Genomic DNA, 23,133 nt, shown 5'->3' with positions numbered 1-23,133 from the left:
GGCCCCGCCCACCAGTGCCATCAACGCGCTGGTCCCGCTCCGCGTGTCCGTGACGTCATCACGAGGCGCCCGCTCTCTCGGCCATGGCCGCCGCAGCCGCAGGTGAGGGGCGATGGCAGGCCGTGCGCATCCGCCGCCATCCGCGGGCCCCCGCCGCCGGGGCCGCCTCCGCGGGCCGCCGCACCTCAGATGGCTCCCGGGGCCGCGCGGGCTGCGGCGCTTCCCGCCCATCGGGCCCCGCCGCGGTCCTGAGAGGCCGCGGTGCGTTCCGGGCAGGGCTGCCGGGGCTGTCCCGGGGTTCGAGGCTTCCTCGGGAGCGGATTCCCGCCGCAGGCTCCAGCATGGAGGGGCCTGGCGTGGCCCCTGCCATTCCTGTAGCGCTGCCAGAGCATCCCGGGGCCGTTTGAGGCCGCTCCCGGCGCTTCCCGGGGGCGGTCATAGAATCCTCGGACATGCCCGGGCTGGGTGGGACAAGGGGGGGACTGCGGGAGCCCGAAACCCCCGGGCAGGGGCCGGCGCGGTGGGGCCGGTGACATTCCTGCCCTTCTCCGTTCCAGGCTCCTGCTCTGAGCATCCAGAGGGATTCCGGAAGCCACCGGGAAGAATGAAGTGGATTCAAGGGACCTAGCACCCTAATTAGCCCAATTTTGGCTAATTAAGGCTACCAAGGCCTCGGGCCGTCGTCTCCCAGGGCTGAAATTCCCCGGGAATGCCGTGACTGAGACATGGAGCTCCATCCTGGCAGGAGTCACTTGCTGACACCGCTGCCCAGGTGAGGGCCAGCCCCAGCTCTGCCCTGCTCCTTGGCTGCCCAGGGGGGTCTGCAGGGCTGGAATGCCGCGGGAATGTCGGGCAGTTCGGCTCCTGGGAGCCTGCCAGGCCCTGGTGTCACCGTGGGCTGTGAGGCCACGTTCCTGGGCTGTCCCCGTGTCACCCCGTGAGTGCCACCGAGCTGCCAGTGCATCCCGGGGCTCCTGCAGAGCCCGGGATCTGCCGTGCCCGAGTGTCCCTGGCCCTTCCCGCCGCAGGCTCCAGCGTGGGGGGGCCTGGCGTGGCTCCCACCATTCCTGCAGCGCTGCCAGAGCATCCCGGGGCCGTTTGAGGCCGCTCCCGGCACCTCCCGGGGGTGGTTATGGAAACCCCGGACATCCTGGGGTGGTTATGGACACCTGGACATCCTGGGGTGGTTAGGGACACCTGGACATCCTGGGGTGGTTATGGAAACCCCGGACATCCTGGGGTGGTTAGGGACACCTGGACATCCTGGGATTGTTATGGACACCTGGACATCCTGGGGTGGTTAGGGACACCTGGACATCCTGGGGTGGTTAGGGACACCTGGACATTCTGGGATTGTTAGGGACACCTGGACATCCTGGGGTGGTTATGGAAACCCCGGACATCCTGGGGTGGTTAGGGACACCTGGACATCCTGGGGTGGTTAGGGACACCTGGACATCCTGGGGTGGTTATGGACACCTGGACATTCTGGGATTGTTAGGGACACCTGGACATCCTGGGGTGGTTATGGAAACCCCGGACATCCTGGGGTGGTTAGGGACACCTGGACATTCTGGGATTGTTAGGGACACCTGGACATCCTGGGGTGGTTAGGGACACCTGGACATCCTGGGGTGGTTATGGACACCTGGACATTGTGGGATTGTTAGGGACACCTGGACATCCTGGGGTGGTTATGGAAACCCCAGACATTCTGGGATTGTTAGGGACACCTGGACATCCTGGGGTGGTTATGGACACCTGGACATTGTGGGATTGTTAGGGACACCTGGACATCCTGGGGTGGTTAGGGACACCTGGCCATTCTGGGATTGTTAGGGACACCTGGACATCCTGGGGTGGTTATGGACACCTGGACATCCTGGGATGGTTAGGGACACCTGGACATCCTGGGGTGGTTATGGAAACCCCGGACATCCTGGGGTGGTTAGGGACACCTGGACATCCTGGGGTGGTTATGGACACCTGGACATCCTGGGGTGGTTATGGAAACCCCAGACATCCTGGGGTGGTTATGGACACCTGGACATTGTGGGATTGTTAGGGACACCTGGACATCCTGGGGTGGTTAGGGACACCTGGACATTCTGGGATTGCTAGGGACACCTGGACATCCTGGGGTGGTTATGGACACCTGGACATCCTGGGATGGTTAGGGACACCTGGACATCCTGGGATGGTTAGGGACACCTGGACATCCTGGGATGGTTATGGACATCTGGACATCCTGGGGTGGTTATGGACATCTGGACATCCTGGGGTGGTTAGGGACACCTGGACATCCTGGGATGGTTAGGGACACCTGGACATCCTGGGATGGTTATGGACACTTGGACATCCTGGGGTGGTTATGGACACCTGGACATCCTGGGGTGGTTATGGAAACCCCAGACATCCTGGGGTGGTCATGGACACCTGGACATCCTGGGGTGGTTATGGAAACCCCAGACATCCTGGGGTGGTTATGGAAACCCCGGACATCCTGGGGTGGTTAGGGATCCCCCGGCCCCACTGGGATTTGGGGAGAGCAGAGGCTCTAGGGGCAGCAGGGCCCGTGACTGACATTCCTGCCTTTGCCATTGCAGGCTCTCCGTGGTGAAGCAGAGGGATCGGGAAGCCCCCAGGAAGGAGGAAGGGGGTGCAAGGCTGTTGTCGGTGTAATTAACACCGTTCTGGTTAACGAGCCAGCAGGAGGTGTGTGCTGGGTGTCTCCTGCCGGGCCTCAGCTCTGCCCACCCTTCCCAGGCTGTTCCATTATCCCACAGGGACATATCCAGAGCTGGAGCAGCAGGGCCGATTCCCTGTGGAGGAACCAGGAGGATTCAGCAACACCCGAGTCGGGGAATTAAACGTGAACCCACAGTTTTAATGTGTTTGGATTCCAAAGCTGTTTTATTTTCTGTTTCTGGTAAAAGGGGATAAAGATAGGGATTCGGTGGGAGGGGAAGGGGATGCTCCAGGTGCTGGGGCTGAGATTCCCCAGGGGAGCAGGAGCCCACCCCGTGTCCCCAGGGTCACCTGGCTTGCTGTCCCCGTGTCCCAGGCTCAGGTGGCTCCATTTCCCTGAGCCACAGTGTCCCAATGTCCTTGGGTCTTGGTGCCCTTGTCCCTGAGCTCACATCCTGTGTCCCCAGTCCCTGGTGCCCGACTGGGCGGCTGCAGAGCTGGGACAAGGACACGGGACATGGGACAAGAACAAGGACACACGCTGGCTGTGAGGCAGGGTGCAGTTCCCAGCTGGAATCGGTGGCTCAGGTGTGCTCCTGCTGGGCTCCTGGATCATCAAATAGCTCCATTAATGGCTCAGACAACTAAATGCATGCATAATAACGGAGCAGATGGTTACGTTAACGGGTTAAATGCATTACTGGAATATTGTAGGATGAGCTCCTGTTACTCTGGTTTATCTGCCTTGCTGGAGCAGCCCTGGGGCAGAACAAGGTGTCCCTGGGACCACCGAGGCGGCCTGGAGCCCCAGATACACAACCGGACACTGGGGGGCCGCGGGAGGTGGGGAGAAGGGTAATTAGCGAGGTAATTAATAACAGCACCACGATAGGGGAGCCTTGAAGGGGAGGGGGGGAGTAAAAGGGCGAGGCTGGGCGTGGCACGTTGCCATGGCAACAGCCCGCCTCTGGGGCGGAGCTTCTCCATGACAATGTCCGCGTCCTCCAATGAGCCGGCGAGCCGTCCCCATGGCAACGTCGCGTGTCCCGACGGAGTGGGCGTGGCTACACAACCACGCCCTTTTAATGGGTGGGGCCGTGGGAACAGACGCGAGGGGCGGGGCGTCGCCACGGGAACGGGGCCGGAAGTGTCGCGCGGACTCGGTGTCCCGTGAGCCCCCGCGCGCGGTTCCGGCGGGCCGGGCCGTGCCGGGATCGGGGCCGGGCCGGGATCGGGGCCGGGCCGGGCTGGGCCGGGAGCGGGCCGGGATGGAGGCCGTGCCCCGCATGCCCATGATCTGGCTCGACCTCAAGGAGGCCGGGGAGTTCGCCTTCAACGCCGCCGTCAAGAAGGTGGGGCCGGGGAGGGGCGGGGGCTCGGGGGCGGGAGGGGCCGGGGAGGTCCCGCTGCCGTCGGGGCCCAGGGCAGGGGAACGGCGGGCGCGATGCCCGGGGGGGTCCTGCAGCCGCCGGGGCTGGAGCTGGGGGTTTGGATCGGGGCGGGCAGTGAGGGCCGGGACCCGCCTGCCCGGAGCCGCCGGGGGCTGGCGCCGTGTCCCTGCCACCCCCGCGGGGCCCGGTAATTAGTCACTTAATGAACGGCTGTAAACAAGGCCCACCCCTGCCCGGCGCTTCCTGTGCCGCAGAATTTATGGATGGAGAGCGCTGGGGGGCTCCTCAGCCCTGTGTCGCTCCCCCCGCGGTTTTGCGGGGCACACGGGCGGCCCCTGGGAGTGTCCCCAACACGCCGCACCTTGGGGCCGGGGGACCTTCCCTCCACCCTCCAGTCCCTTTTCCAACCTCAGCCCTTCCCCGATCCCATCCCCCGAGCCTCCGTGGGCGTGAAGCTCCCCGGTGCCCGGCGGCCTCTCCGGGGCCGGGGGGGGCTCCGGGGCCGCTCAGCCTCTCCCGTCTCGCAGTTCGTCCTGAAGAACTATGGGGAGAACCCGGAGAGCTACAACGAGGAGCTGCGGAAGCTGGAGCTGCTCCGGCAGGTGAGGGGGGACCCTGGGGGCTCCGGGATGGCCGGGGCTGCCCCCTCCCCGTCCTGCGGCCCACGGAGCAGCCCGTGGAGATCCCCGCGATCCGGGGGCTCTGAGCTGCTGGCTGGGGCAGCAGGGACAGCTCCTGGTGCTGGCCCCACGGGGGCCCAGACACCCCCAGTGCAGCGCTGGGATTTCTCCTGAAGCGGGAGGGCAGGAAACCTTCCCAGGTGCTGCTGCTGTTCCCTCCTCCCCCGGTGTGCCCCAGGACACCCGAATCCCCTGACTGTCCCAGCCCTGGGAGCTGTGCTGGGGGTGCAGAGCCTCATTTCCCCACCCCACTCCCCCCCATCCGTGAGGGCCTCCCCCAGACTCGTTTTGGGAGCACTCAGCAGTTCCCGAGGCTTTCCAGGAGCCCTGCCCCACCCTGAGCAGCCTGATGCTGCTGGCCCGGCCTCCCCTGCAGGACAGCTCCTGTTCCTGCCTGGAACGTGTCCCCCGAGCCTCTCCCTCCTCTCCCCGCTCCCAGAGCGCCGTCAGCGTCCCCAGGGACTTCGAGGGCTGCAGCACCTTGCGCAAGTACCTGGGGCAGCTGCACTTCCTGCAGAGCCGCATCCCCATGGGGCAGGGCCAGGAGGCGGCCGTGCCCGTCACATGGTGAGGGACAGGCTGGGATGGGGGGCTGGGATGGGATGGGGGGGCTGGGATGGGGGGGCTGGGAAAGAGGACTGGGATGGGGGGGCTGGGATGGGGGGGCAGGGATAGGATGGGATAGGATAGAGGACTGGAATGGGGGGGATCCTGGGATGGGATAGGATGGGGTATCTGGGGTGGGCTTGGATGAGGGATCCTGGATGGGGACTGGGATGTGGGGCTGAGCTGTGCAGGATGTGGCCGTGCCCATTCCCTGGGGAAGGGCTGCTCCAGGAACCCCCTGGGAACGTGGTCCTGCCCAGGCTGGCACTGGGGGATCCCAGGCACCCCTCGGGGATGACAGTGTCCTGCCTGGGGTGGCACAGGGAGATCCCAGGGCACCTCTGGGGAATGGGGTCCTGCAGAGGGGAGTCCCAGGGACCCTTGGGGAATGGGGTTCCCGGTAATTCCTGTTCCTGGGAGAATCCCTGGTCGCTCCCTGTCCTGTGCCCCTTCTCCCCAGGACTGAGATCTTCTCGGGCAAGGCAGTGACACACGAGGACATCAAGTACGAGCAGGCCTGTGTCCTCTACAACCTGGGTGAGCTCCCTGATTCCAGCAGCTCTGGGGCTCCCTGGCCTGAGCCCCCGTTCCCAGGGGTGTTGGGGTGTCCCTGCCCTGCTGAGCCCCCGCCTGTCCCCACAGGAGCCCTGCATTCCATGCTGGGAGCCATGGACAAGCGCGTGTCCGAGGAGGTAACGACCCCGCAGCCCTCAGTGCCAGCTCTGTCCCTCCTGGGGCAGTGCCAGCTGGGTGTGACAGGGCAGGGACTGTCCCTGTGCTGGGCACTGGGAGGAACCTGGAACCTGTGGGGTTTGGGGTGTCCAGGTACATCGAGGGGCTGCAGGGTGTCTGGGAAAGGGAGGGGGCACCAGGAGGGGACTCAGGAGGGGGACAGGAGGGGACAGCCAGGGGGTCAGGCTCTGCTCCCAGGGAACAGGACAAGAGAGAATGGCCTCAAGGGGAGGCTCAGGTGGACATTGGGAAAATCCTTCCTGGAAGGGGCTCTCCAGCCCTGGCACAGCTCCCAGGGCAGGGGTGGCGTCTCCATTGGTGAAGGGATTTAAAAGCCCAGTAGATGTGGCACTTGGGGACATGGCCAGGGGTGGCCTTGGCAGTGCTGGGGGCTAGGTGGACTCTGTGGTCTGGGAAGTCTTCTCCAAACTATACAATTCCATCCCCTCAGGGCATGAAGGTCTCCTGCACCCACTTCCAGTGTGCTGCTGGCGCCTTCACCTACCTGCGGGATCACTTCCCACACTCCTACAGCGTGGACATGAGCCACCAGATCCTCAGCCTCAACATCAACCTCATGCTGGTAGGGACTGGGAGCACTGGGACCCCTCCAGTGTGTCCGTGGGGTTGGGGTTCCCATGCATCCAAGGGCACAGGACCCCAGTGTCCTCCTGGGATTCTCTGTGGGGTCTGGGCTCTCTCCCAGGGTGGGGGAAGGAGGTTTTGGGAGGCACTGGGGGATCAGGGAAGGCTCAGTGCCATTCCTGGGCTCCAGGCACCCTCAGAGCTGCTATTCCCTGTGCCACATCCACCCCTTGGGAAAGGGGCTGAAGTCAGTGGGTCCTGCTAGGGGTCTGGGCTGTCCCAAGGATTGGGGACACTGAACATTCCTCTCTTGTCCCTGGCAGGGCCAGGCACAGGAGTGTCTCCTGGAGAAGTCCATGCTGGACAACAGGAAGAGCTTCCTCGTGGCCCGGATCAGTGCCCAGGTGAGCTCCAGGAGCTGCTCCCAGCACGGCCCTGCTCCCTCTGCTCTGGGATCAGGAGCTGCAGAGGGACTTGGGGCAAGGGCCTGGAGTGACAGGCCACAGGGAATGGGAGATGTGGGGGGAGTCTTGGGAAGGAATTCTTGGCTGTGAGGTGGGTGAGGGACTGGAATGGATTTCCCAGGGCAGCTGTGGCTGCCCCTGGGTCCCTGGAAGTATCCAAGGCCAGGCTGGATGGGGCTTGGAGCAGCCTGGGATGGTGACAGTCCCTGGCTGTGGTCCCAAACACATCCCTGAGTTCCCTCCAACCATTCCCCCAGGTGATCCAAGTCCTTGGGCTGGTGCTGGTGATTTCCCTGCCCTGGTTCCTCTGGGGTCTGGAATTCTCCCCTGTCCCTCTCCACAGGTGGTGGATTACTACAAGGAGGCCTGCCGGGCCCTGGAGAACTCAGAGACAGCCTCCCTGCTGGGCAAGATCCAGAAGGACTGGAAGAAGCTGGTCCAAATGAAAATCTATTATTTTGCTGCTGTGGCCCATGTGAGTGAGGGGGGGCTGTGGGGCTCTGCCTGTGCTCCTGTCCCACCTCGGGATGCTCCTGCCAGCTCTGGAGCAGCCCTGGCTGCTCCCTGGGGTTTTCCTCCCCCTCTCAAAGCTCTCCATGGAGTTACAGAGCTCTGATCCCAGTTTTCTTCCAGCTGCACATGGGGAAACAGGCCGAGGAGCAGCAGAAGTTTGGGGAGAGGGTAAGTGGGGCTGTGTCATCCCATTTCATCCTCTCCAGGATCTGGATCAGGTCCTGGGAAGGGGTTTGTGTGCTGGAAGAGGTTGGGTATCCACAGCTGTGTCCTGCCAGGGCCTGGGTGCTCTGGGAGGGCTGTGGGGAGCTCTGGCCCTGGTGTCCTTGTGCAGAGCTAGGGCAGTGCCCCCGGTGCCAACCCCAGCCCTGCTCTCCTGCAGGTCATCTACTTCCAGAGCGCTCTGGACAAGCTCAACGAAGCCATCAAGCTGGCCAAGGTGTGTTCCTGCCCTCTGGGACTGGGGGCTCCCCCTCCCAGCTGGGCCCTGGGCTGCTAGCTGCAGGAGGAGCAGGACTGGAGTCGGTTCCAGGGGCTCTCCAGGCCTCTGATCCCATCCGGAGCGCTCGGACACCATTCCCACTCTCACTCCCACAGGGCCAGCCTGAAACTGTGCAGGAAGCTCTGAGGTTCACCATGGATGTCATTGGTGGGAAGTGAGTCTGTGGGGCCCCCCAGGCTGTCTCCATCCCTTTCCAAGGGTTGGGAATGTTGATGGGCAGGGAGCTTGGGGAGCATTCCTGATGTCCTGACGTGCAGAGCCCAGCACTGCCCCGGGCCCGATGGATGGATGGATGGATGCATGGATGGATGGATGGATGGATGCATGGATGCATGGATGCATGGATGCATGCTGTGGGAATTTCTGGGGCAATCCCAGGAGAGCCAGGGGGGCTGAGCCCGTTGGGAGCAAGCTTAGGGAGCCAAGAATGCCACCTGCTCCTTCTCTCCCATTTCCAGATACAATTCAGCTAAAAAGGACAACGACTTCATCTACCACGAGGCCGTGCCCGCACTGGACACTCTGCAGTCTGTCAAAGGTCAGGGGGGCTTCGGGGCCCCTGGGGACAGGGACCTGCTGGGATTGAGGGGAGCAGCCCTTCGGGAGCCATCCCAGCCCGGGCTGTGTCCCTCAGGTGCCCCCTTGGTGAAGGCTCTGCCCGTCAACCCCACGGACCCCGCGGTCACCGGCCCCGACATCTTTGCCAAGCTGGTGCCCATGGCTGCCCACGAGGCCTCATCCCTGTACAGGTGTGTCCTGGTCATCCCTGTACAGGTGTGTCTGGGCTCCAGCCAGAGCAGGACGGGATGGGATGGCTGGCGCTGTGGAGCCTGCTGGGTATTTCCCTGTGCTCATGGACTGTCCTGTTCTGTGCTGTCCCAGCGAGGAAAAGGCCAAGCTGCTGCGGGACGTGATGGCCAAGATCGAAGCCAAGAACGAAGTGCTGGAGTACGTGAGGGACCCGGCCCTTCTGCCCCACAGGGTCCTGCCGCTCCTGAGCCTCTGGAGGGGGGACACTGCCACCCCTCAGGGGCCCCTCTGTGTCCCACAGCCAGTTCATGGACTCCATGCAGCTGGACCCCGAGACCGTGGACAACCTGGACATGTACAACCACATCCCGCCCGTGCTGATGGAGAAATGCGCCGCGCTCAGCGTGCGCCCCGACACCGTGCGCAACCTCGTCCAGTCCATGCAGGGTGAGGGGGCTGGGGCTGGGGGCTGGCACTGCTCCCTGCTGGGGGCTGGGGGCTGGCACTGCTCCCTGCCAGGGCCTGGGGGCTGGCACTGCTCCCTGCCGGGGGCTGGCACTGCTCCCTGCCGGGGGCTGGGGGCTGGCACTGCTCCCTGCCGGGGGCTGGGGGCTGGCACTGCTCCCTGCCGGGGACTGGGGGCTGGCACTGCTCCCTGCCTGGGGCTGGGGTCACTGGGGCCAGCATTATTCCCAAGGTGTTGGGAATGTTCCCACTCGTTACTGGTTCTGTACTGGCATCAATTCCTGAATCCCAAAGCGTTTTCCCTGTGGGATGGGAGGGGGTATGACCCCAAGGGCAGGGGTACCCAGGTGCTCAGCACTCCAACACCTGGGCTGCCGTGTCTCTCTTCTGGCTGCCCACGGCCGGGTTTATCCCTGGAGCTGCCGTGTCTGTGCCTGGCTTCAGGCCTGGGGCAGGCAGGAGGTGGCCCCAGGCCCACCAGCCCCCCGTGCCCCCCCAGTGCTCTCCGGGGTCTTCACCGACGTGGAGGCGTCGCTGAAGGAGATCCGGGACCTGCTGGAGGAGGACGAGGCGCAGGAGCGCAAGCTGCAGGAGCTGCTGGGGAGGGTCCCGCCGGCCCCTGCGTCCCCCCCAGGGCTGGCCGAGGTGAGCAAGGAGTGCTCCAAGTACCTGGAGCTGCACGAGAAGGCGAGTTTCACCAACACCGAGCTGCACCGCGCCATGAACCTGCACCTGGGCAACCTGCGCCTGCTCGGCGGCCCCCTGGAGCAGGTGCGGGCTGCGCTGCCCACCCCCACGCTCTCCGAAGGTGAGTCCTGGCCCGGGGCGCTGGGGAGGCAGGGCTGTACCCCTTGTGTCCCCCCGGGGGACTGGCAGGGCCCCTGGGCTGGGGGAGGCAGGGCTGTCCCTCTCCGTGCCCCCTGGATGTCCCCATGTGTCACCTGGCACTGGCACCATCAGGGTCAGTGCAGTGGGAGCTTGCCCGCGGGGAACGTGCAGAGTGGGCTCTGTTTGGGGACAAAGGGGACAGAGGCTGTCCCGGCCGAGGCCTGGCTCTGCAGGTTCCATCCCTTGGGTTCCCTGCGGTCCCTCGGGACCGGCCCCGCCCCTGACCCCGCCCCACCCCCAGACGACAAACAGGTGCTGCAGAACCTGAAGCGGATCCTGGCCAAGGTGCAGGAGATGCGGGACCAGCGGATGTCCCTGGAGCAGCAGCTGCGGGAGATGATCCAGAAGGATGACATCACCACCTCGCTGGTCACCACGGACCGCTCCGAGATGAAGGTGGGCCTGGGGACACCCCTGCGTCCCCCTCGGGGACCGCTCTGTCCCACAGCCCCGCAGACCCTCCCGTGTCCCCGCAGAAGCTCTTTGAGGAGCAGCTGAAGAAGTACGACCAGCTCAAGGTGTACCTGGAGCAGAACCTGGCTGCCCAGGAGAACGTGCTCAAGGCCCTGACCGATGCCAACGTCAAGTACGCAGCCGTGCGCAAGGCCCTGGCCGAGGTGGAGCACAAGTGAGTGGGGAGAGCAGCTCCCGGGGGCCTGGGTGGGCTCAGTGCCCGGGAACAGCCCTCACCCCCCGGGACAGGCGTGGGGCCACCACCAGCTTCTCCTGTCCCACCCCACTGCTGGGGCTGTGGGGGCTTTGTCCTGTCCTTGTGCCCATCCCAGTGGGAACCAGAGGGTCCCACAGGTGCCTGGAGCTGGGTGCCCCCCTTCACCCTGGCACTGCATCCTGCTGAGTCCCTTCCGTGCCCTGTCCCAGGTGGAACACGACCGTGCAGACCCTGGTGGCCTCCTACGAGGCCTATGAGGACCTGATGAAGAAGTCCCAGGAGGGGAAGGATTTCTACACGGACCTGGAGGGGAAGGCGGCCAAGCTGCTGGAGCGGGCGCGGGCCGCGTGCCAGGCCAGCGAGGCGCACCGGCAGCAGCTGCTGGAGAGGTGGGTGGGCACAGACCGGGGGGAGAAGGGCCCTTGGGAGCTGTGGGGGTGGTCTGGGGACAGGGGCAGGGCTCCTGGTGGCCGTGGGGCAGTGGGGGGCAGCACCCCGCCCCACACTGAGCCCCCTGCCCCCCCAGGGAGCTGAAGAAGCAGCCGCCCCCCCGGCCCACAGCCCCCAAGCCCCCCCTGCAGAAGAAGCCGCTGGACGAGGCCGGGGGCCCCGAGGCCGCCGAGCTGGGCTCCCTGGTGCTGCAGGAGCTGCCGGAGGAGCTGCGGAGCCTCCCCCCGGAGCTGCTGCCCGGGCACCTGGGCCAGCTGCCGCCCCCAGCGCTGGCCGCCCTGGCCGGGGGGCTGCGGCCCTCCGAGCCCTACCTGCTGCCGGGAGGGGTGGCCAGCGCCCCGCTGCCCCCCCTGGCCCCCGCGCCGCCCTTCCCGGGGCACTACCGCCTGCCCGGGCCTCCCGCCGTGCAAGGGCCCTTTCCTGCCCCCGGGGGGCTCCCGGGGCAGCTCCTGCAGCCCTCGGCCCCGGCCGGGCCCGCCCCCGGCCCCGCCGCCGCTCAGCTCTTCCCGGCCGCGCCGCTGATCCGCGCCCCGGCGCAGCCGGCCTTCGGCGGGGGGCCCCACGTGCCGCCCCCGCGCTCGTCCCCCCAGCACGGGCCCCTGCCCGCCCCCGCCTACGGCCTGGGCCAGCCCGGCCCGGCCCCCGGCCCGCTCCGGCCGCCCGTGCCGGGGGCAGCGCCCGGGGGCGCCCAGCCGGGGCTGGGGGGCCACGAGCCCCCGGGCGCTCGCCCGGCCACCACCACGGTGGACAGCGTCCAGGCCCCCATCTCCAGCTGCTCCGTGCCCCCCCGGGGCCCCACGGGCCCCTTCCTGCCCGCCCAGCGCCCCGGAGGGCCCCCGGCGCCCTTCCCCTACGCGGCGGCAGGGGTGCAGCCCTTCGGGGCGCCGGCCCAGGCCCCCTTCCCCCCGGCACAGCCCCCGCCTGCCTTCGCCCAGGGCCCCCAGCAGTTCCCCCCGGGTCCCTTCCTGCCCCCGGGCCGAGCCCAGGCCCCTCTGCCCTTCCAGCAGCCCCCCCGAGTGCCCCTGGCCCCCCCGGCCCAGTTCCCCCAGCAGCAGCAGCAGCAGCGCTTCACCGCTCCGGGGGCGCAGCTGCCCCCGCCGGCCCCGGCGCAGGCCCCGCTGCCCCCCCAGCTCTACCAGCTCCCCGGGCAGGACCAGCTGCCCCCCGCCGCCCTCGCCCCGCACCCGGGGGCCGTGCCCTTCCCCAGGACCCCCGCCCAGAGCGGCCCCCCGGCCCTGGGGGGGCTCCAGCCGGTGCCCCCCGCGTCTCCCGCCCTGCCCTTCTGCCCCAGCCCGGCCCCCCCCAGCGCCCAGCTGCCCCCCGGGACCATGGCCCTGGGTCCCCCCGCGCCCGCCCCGCCCAGCCAGGCCCCTTCTCCCGGGCCGCTGCCGGGCGCCGTGGTGATCCAGGGCCCGCTGGTCCCGTCCCCGGCGCCGTCCCCGTCCCCAGCCCTGCCCATGCAGCCCCCGGCGCCGCGGCCCCCTCCCGCGCTGCCCCCGCCGGGCTCCGCGGAGCCGCCGTTCCCGCGGCAGAGTCCCTGCCCCGCCGACCTGCTGTCGTCCAGCCCCGAGAGCCAGCCCGGCGGCTCGGCCGCGCCCGGGGGGCTGCTGCAGCCCACTAAGGCGGGGGCGCAGGAGGGGCAGCGGCCGCGGGCCGTGCAGCTCATCGAGGCCGACCCGTACGCGGAGCCCGAGCGCGTCCGGCGGCTGCTGGCGGAGCTGGAGCGGTTCCGCGCCCTGGCCGAGCGGCTGGAGCGGCCCGCGCCCGGCGGCGGCTCCGAGCTGGACGCGCTCTGGAAGGAGCTGCAGGAGGCCCAGGAGCGCGACGCCCGGCAGCGCTCCATCGCCATCGCCCGCTGCTACTCCATGAAGAACCGGCACCAGGACATCATGCCCTACGACCGCAACCGCGTCGTGCTGCGCTCGGGCAAGGACGACTACATCAACGCCAGCCGCGTGGAGGACCTGTCCCCGTACTGCCCCGCGCTCATCGCCACCCAGGCCCCGCTGCTCGGCACCGCCGCCGACTTCTGGCTCATGATCTACGAGCAGAAGGTGTCCGTGGTCGTCATGCTGGTGTCCGAGCAGGAGCTGGACAAGGTGCGTCCCGTCCCGGGTGCGGGGCCGGCCGGGCGGGGTCCCGGGGACGGGACAGCCTGCCCGGTGCCCTGCGGGGCCCGAGGGTCCCCGGGCTGTGCTGACGGCCCGTCCCGCGGCAGAAGGTGCTCCGGTACTTCCCGTCGGAGCGGGGCCAGCCCGTGGCCCACGGCCCCCTGAGCGTGGTGCTCACCAGCCTGCGTGTGACCCCCACGCACGTGGAGCGGATGCTGACGCTGCAGTACCGGGACCAGAGCCTCAAACGCACCGTGGCCCACCTCCAGTTCACCTCCTGGCCTGAGCTGTACGTGGGGAGACAAAGGGGGCTTGGGGGGCCCTGGGAGCCCTGATCTTCTGTGGGGTCAGTTCTGCAACCTCGGTTCTGGGACTGGGGAGGGTGTTTGGGCAGCCCTGACCCGTCGGGGGGTCTGAGTGCAGACCCCCCCCCAGCGAGCGTGTGTTTCCTACCCCAGGGGCCTGCCCGACAGCAAGGGGAGCCTCCTGCGCTTCGTCCAGGAGGTGCACGGCCATTACCTGCACCAGCGGCCGCTGCACACCCCGGTCGTGGTGCACTGCAGGTGAGCGGGGCCGGGGGCTCCCGGGGCGGGGGAGACAGAGGGGCTCCCCCTCCTCTCCCGGGTCTGTCACGGCTCGGGGGTGTCTCCGCAGCTCCGGCGTGGGCCGCACCGGCGCCTTCTGCCTGCTGTACGCCGCCGTGCAGGAGGTGGAGGCCGGGAACGGCATCCCGGACCTGGCACAGCTGGTGAGGCGGATGCGGCAGCAGCGCAAGCACATGCTGCAGGAGAAGGTACGGCGGGGGGGCTGCGGGCCCGGGGGCGTGGGGCTGCACCCCCCGGGCCTCACCGTGTCCCCTCCCCTGCAGCTGCACCTCAAGTTCTGCTTCGAGGCCGTCCTGCTCCACGCCGAGCAGGTGCTGCTGCGCCACGGCGTGGGCGGCCCCAGCCTGGCCAAGCCCCCCAACAGCACCTCCCCCAAGGTGGGTGTAGGGGCGCGCCGGGCGCTTTTGGGGAGCTCTGCCGCTGCCGGGGCTCACGGGGTCGCTCTCCCCCAGCTCTACTTCCAGCAGGACCCCCAGGACCTGGTGCTGGGGGGGGACGTGCCCATCAGCTCCATCCAGGCCACCATCGCCAAGCTCAGCATCAAACCGGGGGGGCCCAGCGCCGAGCCCGGGGAGGGCTGGGGGGCGGATCCCGCCCCCGCTCCGGACCCCGTGGAGCCCGAGGTGCCGCCGGCCATCCCTGACGGCCTCGTGGATGGTGTCGGTGCCCCCGAGCCCGAGCCCCCCGCGCCGAGGCCGCCCCTCCCCGAAGCATCGGGTGACACTGAGAGCAGCAACCACGTGGGGGGGGAGAGCCCCGAGGGGCCGGGGGCGCCGCCAGAGCCCCCCGCTGCCCCCCCAGCCTCCGCCTCCTCCTCCTCCTCCCTGGAGCTCTTGGCCTCGCTGACGCCCGAGGCTTTCAGCCTGGACGCGTCCCTCAAGGGCAAGCAGCGCATGAACAAGCAGAACTTCCTGCAGGCACAGCCGGGCGAGGGGCTCCGGGCGCCCCGGCCCAGCGACGACCCCCTCAGCATGCTCGACCCCCTCTGGACCCTCAACAAGGCGTGAGGGGGGCGGGGGCCCCCGGGCCCCCAGCCCCACTTGTTTGACTCCAGGTAGAACTGACTTTTTCAGCTCTTTGCTACTAAAATAAAGCGAGTTTATCTGCAGGGCCGGGCCCTGGTGCTGCCGGAGCGGGGGATCAGGGCTGGGCCAGGCTCGGGTTAGTTCCGTTTAATGATGTTCTGCACACGTTATAAAACACGATCGGTACAAAAAGCGTCCCCTGTACAGCACAAAGGTACAGCTGGGCGAAGGCCACCCGCGGGGGCTGGGCCGGGGTCCCGGGGGTCCCCCCTGCCCCGGCCAGCGCCGCCTCTACAATCACCGGGGGTCGAGAACAGACGTCATGGGCGGTTCGGGGCAGGGCGGGACGGGCCGGGAGCCCCGGGGCCCGCGGCGGGGCCCGGCCCGTGCTCGGGGGAGCCCCGGGGGCTGCTCCGTGCCTGGCTGTGCACGTTGGTCCCGCTGTGCCCCCGCTCGGGTCCCTCCCCAGCGCCTGCAGGAGGGGGGCGAGAGCTCCGCCCGCTCCCAACCTGAGAAAAGCCTCCTCTGGCCCCGCAGCGAGAAGAGGAGGAGGAAGGGGAGGAGGAGGAGGAAGGTGCTATTGCTGCAGACGGGGCGCAGGAGGGAGCCGGGCAGGGCAGCTGTGCCAGGGCACGGCAAGGGCAGCACTGCTGGGGCTGGAGCCCCGCGCCCGCTGCCCCAATAAATAACTATTTACAGCGTATAAATAAATAGAGTGGGGGCAGCTGCGGCCCCGGGCGGGGTCGGGCGGGCCCTGCCGCGCCCTAAGGCACGTGGGGGCCGAGCCGCGCCCCGGACGGGCCGGTCCCGGCCCTCGCCCGGCTGCCACCCGGGGCCGGGGCTGGCCGAGGGCTGTTCTGTGTCCGGGGCGGTGCCGGGCCGGGACAGCCACCGCTGGGTGTCCGCTCCGGGAGCCACCACACTGTCCCCGCTCTGCCCTGTCCCGCCCCGCGTCCCTCCGTGTCCCGCCCCGCGTCCCTCCGCACCATCGCGCTGCCGGGGTCCCCGAGACCGCCTGGAAGATGCCGGACCGGGGGGAGCAGAAGAGGGCGGCGGCCCCACCCCGCTCGGTGACCGGAGCCGCTCCGGTGGCGCGGATGGAGCCACGGAGCCCGCGGCCCCGTCCCCTCTCCGGCACAGCCCCCGGCCCCGCCTCAGTCCCGCCGGCCCCTCCTCCTGCTCAGTCCAACTTCTCCAGCACCGAGGGCACGTAGACCAGGCTGAGCTCGCTGCCGAAGTTGCAGACGATGGCGGCGTTCTCCAGCACCAGGATCTGCCGCGCCGGCTGCGACTCGTTGCTCTTGCCCAGGTAGACGGTCTGGAGCAGGTCCCCGTAGCCGATGTCCCAGAAGGACACGCAGCCCTGGCCCCCCGTCACCAGCAGGTTGTCGGAGATGACGCCCAGGCTGGCGCCGCAGCCCAGCTCCTGCGGGACAGAGGGCGGAGAGCTGAGCTCCGGGGGCGGGAGCGGGGCAGAGCCGGACCCGGCCGGACCGCAGCCCTTGCGTGGGGCAGGGAGGCCGTTCCAAGGGTGCCCAGCTGGAACAGAGGCTCCGCAGGCTGGTGGGGGCCTGGAAAACCCAGGAGGACCCCTGAGGGTGTTAGAGGGAGCTGGGGAGTCTCAGCCTGGAGCAAAGGAGGCTCAGGGGGCCCTTGTGGCTCTGCACAGCTCCTGGCAGGAGGGGACAGCTGGGGGGTCGGGCTCTGCTCCCAGGGAACAGGGACAGGAGCAGAGGGAACGGCCCCAGGCTGGGCCAGGGCAGGTTTGGGTGGACAGCAGCAGGAATTTCCCCAAGGAAAGGGTGATTAGACTTTGGAAGGGGTAGCAGAGCCGTCCCCTTCCCTGGAAGGATTTAAAAGCCCTGTGGATGTTGCACCTGGGGACACAGTCAGTGGTGGCCTTGGCAGTGCAGGGGGGCGGTTGGACTCCGTGGTCTCCGAGGTTTTCCCACCCAAGCAATTCCTGGTTTCCTGGTTAACCCTCCCCAGGTCCCACCTGCTGGATGGAGTAGAGCTTGACGCCCGAGCTGCGGTCCCAGATGCTGATGACGTCGTCCAGGCCGCTGCTGATGACGCAGGAGGTGGTGCAGGTCAGCGAGGTGACGTCCCCGCGGTGGGCGAACATGTGGCTGACACGGCTGCCCGTCAGCACGTCCCACAGGCAGATGGCCCCGTCCTGGCCACCGCTGGCCAGCACCATGGTCTGCAGGACACCGGGGCCACCTCAGTGCGGGGACACAGCGGTGCCACCCACGCTCCCGGCTGCAGCAGGGGACTGAGCGTGGCTGCACCCCTGCACTGCCGGCCCAGGGCTGCCCTGCCTGCTCGTGAGCCTGAGCAGCTGGGGGGAACAGAGCCCGGGTCCCCCAGGAGCCCCAGTGCAGAGGCACCCGAGGTCACCCCTGTGCGGCGGGAGAGCCCCTGGGGCACACGCTGCTGTAGGGAGCACACTGGGGACCCTCACTCCTCCTGGGGACTGCGGGCAGAGCCTCCCTGGGGGCTCAGGGCCCATTTCGGGCCTGCTCAGCCCCAGCTGGCAGTGCAGGAACAGGGATTCCCAGCTCCAGAAGGACAGAGAAGCAGGAGATCTCCAGGGAAAGATTGCTGAGCTCACAGTGAACTGGGGGAAAACTCTGGCTTGGCCAGAGCGAGATGGAGGGAGCCAGGTGGGTGCCTCCAGCTGAGCCACTGGCTCAGGGATGGGAGCAGGGATGGGCTGAGGTGTGATGTCAAGGATGGGCTCAGGTATCAGCTCAGGTGTGAAGGCAGGTGAGCATGTCCCCGTACCTGGTCGATGTACACGGCTGTGATGGCTCCCGAGTGGCCCTGCAGGGTGAACAGGCAGCACGAGTCCTCCAGCCGGAACACCTGGGGCAGGACAGGCCCGAGTGAGGCTCTGGGGCCAGCTGGGCTCAGGGTGGTGCCACCCGAGCTCCCATGGCACAACAGGTCCCACCTGGTCCCACTGTGGCACAGCCAGAGCCCGCCTGTGATGCCAGGGGCCATGGGGTGCTGCAGGGCAGGGCAGGACAGGGAATGGCTGGTGGGCAGTGCCAGGGTGGTCACAGGGCAGTGACTGCACAGCTGAAGGGGAAGGGGAGAGGGGACACCCCAGAACCTGGGTCTGCCACTCAGGGAATGTCACAGCAGCCTCATGGAATGCTCCAGTCTGGGGATACAGGAGCTGGAAGACCCTGGGGTGCAGGTGGATGTGACCAGCTGTGCCCAGGTGAGAAACAGGCCAATGGCACCTGGACTGTATCAAACCAGTGTGGCCACAAGACCAGGGCAGGGATTGTCCCCCTGTGCTGGCCCTGCTGAGGGGCCTCCAATCCTGGGGGCTGCTTTGGGTCCCTCCCCACAGGAAGACCTGGAGGGGCTGGAGTGTGTCCATGGCAGGGAACGGAGCTGGGGAAGGGTCTGGAGCCCCAGGAGGGGCTGAGGGAGCTGGGCAGGGGCTCAACCTGGAGAAGAGGAGGCTCAGGGGGCCCTTGTGGCTTTGCACAGCTCCTGCCAGGAGGGGACAGCCAGGGGGGAGATTGGGCTGTGCTCCCAGGGAACAGGGACAGGAGGACAGGGAGGTTTAGGTTGGATATTGGGAAAACTCCTTCATGGAAAAAGTGGTCAGGTATTGGAAGGGGCTGCCAGGGCAGTGGTGGGTTCCCCATCCCTGAAGGGATCTAAAAGCCCTGTGGATGTGGCACGTGGGGACAGGGGCTCGTGGTGGCCTTGGCAGTGCTGGGGACTGGCTGGACTCGACAGTCTTGAAGAGCTTTCCCAACCTCAGTGACTCCCTAATTCTTTGAAGTCACCCATTCCCACGGCATGAAGGTCCCACAGTCAGCTTGGGGTGACACTCTGGGCTCTGTCCTCGGACTCCTCGGTGAACAGAGCCCACGGAGCTCCCAGCTCCCCCTCCCTGTCCCGCTGTCCCTGTCCCGCTGTCCCGCCCGCTCACCCGCAGGGTGTGCCCCTGGCTGCCCCGCGGTCCCCGTCCCGCTGTCCCGCCCGCTCACCCGCAGGGTGTGCCCCTGGCTGCCCCGCGGTCCCTGTCCCGCTGTCCCTGTCCCTGCCCCGCTCACCCGCAGGGTGTGGTCCTGGCTGTCCCGCTGTCCCTGTCCCGCTGTCCCGCTTACCCGCAGGGTGTGCCCCTCCCTGTCCCGCGGTCCCTGTCTCGCGGTCCCTGCCCTGCTGTCCCTGTCCCGCGGTCCCTGTCCCGCTGTCCCGCTCACCCGCAGGGTGTGCCCCTCCCTGTCCCGCGGTCCCTGTCCCGCTGTCCCTGTCCCGCTGTCCCGCTCACCCGCAGGGTGTGGTCCTGGCTGCCGGTGACGAGGCGGCCGGCGGCGGCCCGCAGCGCGGTGATGGGTTTGTGGTGCGCGCACGCCACGCTGTGTGTCAGCCGGCAGCGCAGCGCGGCCCCGCGGCACAGCTCCGGCGACGGCGGCAGGCTGCTCCTGCCCGGGCCACCTGCGGGCAACACGGGCTCAGCCGGGCAGGGCACCTCGGCACGGCACCGAGCGGGGTCTGGGTGCGGGGCTTTGGGGAATGGGGCTGGTACTGCGGCCAAGAACAACCGTGCTAAGAACAGCTGGAGTGAGGGTCTCAGCAGGGGCAGACAATTCCAGACTGCTTTGGGATGGAAGAGCCCTTAAAGCCCATTCAGTCCCACACCCCGCCTGCCAGGGGCAGGGACACCTTCCCGCTCCTGGGATAGCCCCGTCCAGCCTGGCCTTGGGCACCTCCAGGGATGGGGCAGCTACAGCTTCTCCAGGAAATTCATTCCAGTCCCTCACCACTCTCCAGGGGAGAATTTCCCCCCAGTATCCCATCTGAAGCATCCCCTCTATTCTGCTCCAGAAGCAAAGGAACCCCCTGCTCTAACCAGCCACCCCCATGGGCCCCTCTGGGCTGTGCTGTGGTTGTGCCAAGGGCTCGGGCTGTTCCTGGGACTGGGAACAGTGAGACAGAAAGGAGACAGAAGTGGAAGGAGGGAAGGGCAGTATGGGGATGGTGTCCCAGCACAGGGAGCTCCCTCAGCTCAGCACAGCACAGCTCTGGGTGCTTGTGGAGCAGTTACCACCAAAGCTAAAGGGGGTGTGAGGAAGACTCAGCTGCGAGGAGGGGAAGGCAGGAGCCCAGGGCAGCACACTGACATTGCAACCCCTGCTCACCTCGGAACTGCAGGTGGTTCAAGGACGTGTGTGTCTCCAGAGAGAAGAAATCCAAGGAGCCATTCAGGCGGGCAGCCACGATCCTGAGGGACAGACGTGGGGCTGAGAGAGGCCCTCCCTGAGCCCCAAACCTGGACACCCTCGGGAAGAGGCTGCACAGAACTGGGCTGGGAGACTGGACACAGCTCTGAATGGACTGGACAATGGCAGTGCCTCTGAAGAGCAGTGACCCAAAGGTGTCCCAGCCCCGAAACCCTCTGGACATTCAGCTGGGGCAAGACTGAGGGCTGAAGAAGTGGCTGCTGGAGCATTCCTGGAGCCAGGAAAGGTGGTGAGGGGTGGATTCTCAAAGGGTTAGGCTGGATGAGAGGTTGGATAACAAGAAAAGGTGGTTGGGCACTGAATGGGCTGCCCTGGGAATGGTGACAGCTCCGACCCTGCCAGAGCTGGGGAGTGTTTGGACAAAGCTCTCAGGCACAGGGTGGGGTGGTTGGGGTGTCTTGGGCAGGGCCAGGGGTTGGACTCCATGATCCTTGGGGGCCCCTTCCAGCTCAGGATATTCCATGACACTGATTCCAAGGAAAAGACATCCCAGCCAAGCCTCTGCTGCCAGGAGCTGCCGTGGAGGTTGGGGCTGGGGATCTCCCAGCACCTGCACAAGGAGTTACCTGTTGTTGAGGAAGACGAGGGCTGTGATGCCAGATTGTCCTTCATCATTGCTGCTGCGGAGGGTCCCCTCGATGGCATCCCACACCTGGGGGAGGAGGGGTCACTGCAGTGACAGGAGCACTGGCCACAGGGGATCTGGGATCCTGAACAGCTCTGTGTGCCCTGCTCCTGGTCCCTGAGCTGAGTGAGGAGGTCACAGCTCCCTGTGCTGTGCTCCCAGGCTGTGCGACCTCCTGCCTCCCATTACGGTGCCCCTGCTCCTCCTCCACCTGTTACTGTGTCCCTGTTCCTGATCACCACCTCCCTGTTACTGTGTCCCTGCTCATCTCCACCTCCCTGTTACTGTGTCCCCGCTCATCTCCACCTCCCTGTTACTGTGTCCCTGCTCATCCCCACCTCCCTGTTACTGTGTCCCTGCTCATCTCCACCTCCCTGTTACTGTGTCCCTGTTCCCCCTCTCCATCTCTCTGTTACTGTGTCCCTACTCCTCACTCCACCTTCCCTGCTATTGTGTCCCTTTTCTTGATCTCCACCTCTGTTACTGTGTTCCTGCTCCTCATCTCCGGCTTCCAGGGTCCCTGCTCATCTCCACCTCCCTGTTACTGTGTCCCTGTTCCTCCTGTCCACCTCCCTGTTACTGTGTCCCCGCTCATCTCCACCTCCCATTACTGTGTCCCTGCTCCTCATCTCCACCTTCGCCTTGCCGCGCCCCCACTCCTCACCTCCAGCTTCCCATTGCTCCTGCCAGCCACGATGAGGTTCCCCTGCAGTTCCAGGCTCCAGATGGAGCTCTCCAGGTCCCCTCCCCAGGCGGGCGGGGGCGAGGATTTGTCACAGCCCGCGCACGCCTCGTCCCCGCCGCAGCCGCCCTCGCCCTCGCCGCTCCCGCAGAGCCCGGCGGGGCCGTGCGGGGCCGAGAGCCCCGGGAAGGTCCCGTTCCTGCAGCCGGAGCCGCCGTGCTCCTCGTACACCTTCCCCACCAGGCTGCTGAAGTCGTAGCCCGAGTCCTTGCGGCGAGCGCCCACGGCCCGCAGCCGCGGCTCGGGCTCGGCCTTGGCGTGCTCCAGGAAGTTGGTGTCGATGAGCGAGGTGAGGTCGGGCTGGTCACAGAACAGGGGCGGCTGCGGGGGCCCCAGCAGCCGTTTCAGCTGGTGGCTGCTCTCGAAGGAGTCCTCCAGCCCGTTCTTGCCGTCCGGGCTGGGATCCCAGCCCTCCTGGTAGTCGAAGATGCCGCTGCTGTCCCTGCGCAGCCTGCAAGGAGGGACAGAGCTGAGCCCCTGGGCCGCCTCCTGGAGCACAGGGCTGTGGGGACACGGGGACACGGCCGGGGCCGTACCTGGGCTTGGGGATGACGGTGAGGCAGTCGCCCGTCTGCGCGTCCCACACGCGGATCTGCCCCACCAGGCAGCAGCTCACCAGCAGCATCCCGTCACTGGCCAGGCACTCGATGTCCTGCGAGGGGGAAGGACAAGCACAGCTCCGTGGGGCACACCGAGGCCTCTGGATCCTGAGCACAGCCTGGTGTGCCTGCAGGGCTGCAGAGATGGTGGACTTCATGTCAAAGCTGGCTGCTTTAGGAACTGAGGGACGGTGAGGACATGCAAGTCCCTGGAAGTGGCCGAGACCAGGTTGGATGGGGCTTGTGGAAGGTGTCCCTCCCATGGCAGGGGTGGCACTGGATGAGTTTCAAGGTCCCTTTCAACCCAAACCATTCTGGGATTCCAGGATCTCTGCCCAGAGACCTCAGTGTGCACTGGGGACTGCTGCAAATCCAACAGAGTCCATCTGCCTTGCCTTCCCTAAAAAATTCCATCCCAGTTGGAAGGCAGGATCAGGAGCAAAGATACAGCTTTGCTAGGAGACACAGCCCAGCACTGTAAACTCATCGGTCTGAATGCCCAAGAGCTTTGTTTCATCTCAGAACAGGAAGAATCCCAGACTCATCCCAACAGGAAAAGCCTCCCAGACCACTGAGTCCCATCTGTGACTGATGCCCACCCCATCACCCAGCCCAGAGCACCGAGTGCCACATCCAGCTGTCCCTTGGAGGCGTCCCAGCAAGGCAGGGAGCGGAAGCCATGGCCAGTGAGGGTGGGAATTGCAGCCAGCCGGCCCCAGGAGGAGACGAGGCGTGCTGCAGGAATTTCACACCCCAATAACCTTTCTTT

At 66.9% G+C, this 23,133-nt stretch overlaps 2 protein-coding genes and 1 long non-coding RNA gene across 4 annotated transcripts in view; 2 read left to right on the top strand and 1 right to left on the bottom strand.

Moving 5' to 3' along the window:
* The first annotated feature begins 57 nt into the window (after positions 1–57).
* Positions 58–2,884, top strand: LOC311152492. The gene is made up of 3 exons (XR_014616075.1): positions 58–102; positions 558–772; positions 2,607–2,884. It is a non-coding gene; the product is annotated as an uncharacterized lncRNA (long non-coding RNA).
* Positions 2,885–3,875: 991 nt separating this feature from the next.
* PTPN23 (protein tyrosine phosphatase non-receptor type 23) lies at positions 3,876–15,205 on the top strand. Its single transcript, XM_084203805.1, has 25 exons — positions 3,876–4,040; positions 4,607–4,681; positions 5,199–5,326; positions 5,826–5,902; positions 6,008–6,057; positions 6,549–6,680; positions 7,006–7,086; positions 7,490–7,621; positions 7,780–7,827; positions 8,042–8,098; positions 8,257–8,315; positions 8,620–8,699; positions 8,796–8,910; positions 9,044–9,109; positions 9,213–9,358; positions 9,876–10,184; positions 10,506–10,660; positions 10,741–10,892; positions 11,144–11,323; positions 11,461–13,483; positions 13,603–13,784; positions 13,954–14,058; positions 14,150–14,288; positions 14,364–14,477; positions 14,553–15,205. The coding sequence occupies exons 1-25, from the start codon at positions 3,957–3,959 to the stop codon at positions 15,105–15,107; spliced, it is 5,244 nt and encodes a 1,747-aa protein (XP_084059931.1). The 5' UTR covers positions 3,876–3,956; the 3' UTR covers positions 15,108–15,205.
* A 48-nt stretch (positions 15,206–15,253) lies between these two features.
* The window catches only part of SCAP (SREBF chaperone), a 59,914-nt gene continuing 52,034 nt past the window's right edge, over positions 15,254–23,133 (bottom strand). The window contains exons 16-23 of one of the 2 annotated variants that reach the window (XM_084205081.1): positions 22,302–22,417; positions 21,688–22,216; positions 20,965–21,050; positions 20,297–20,379; positions 19,426–19,592; positions 17,913–17,993; positions 17,122–17,328; positions 15,254–16,551 (exon numbers count right to left, since the gene is read on the bottom strand). In XM_084205081.1, the coding sequence (XP_084061207.1) occupies positions 16,306–16,551; positions 17,122–17,328; positions 17,913–17,993; positions 19,426–19,592; positions 20,297–20,379; positions 20,965–21,050; positions 21,688–22,216; positions 22,302–22,417 (1,515 nt within the window). In that variant the 3' untranslated portion in view covers positions 15,254–16,305. The remainder of the gene's footprint in view (positions 16,552–17,121; positions 17,329–17,912; positions 17,994–19,425; positions 19,593–20,296; positions 20,380–20,964; positions 21,051–21,687; positions 22,217–22,301; positions 22,418–23,133) is intronic. The other variant, XM_084205080.1, reaches the window with a different exon arrangement.

Source organism: Fringilla coelebs (genome assembly GCF_963513975.1).
Source record: "Fringilla coelebs genome assembly, chromosome: 1".
Classification (NCBI taxonomy): Eukaryota; Metazoa; Chordata; class Aves; order Passeriformes; family Fringillidae; genus Fringilla; species Fringilla coelebs.
Note: the sequence above shows the minus strand (reverse complement) of the source record. Positions and strands in the feature narration are given on the sequence as shown.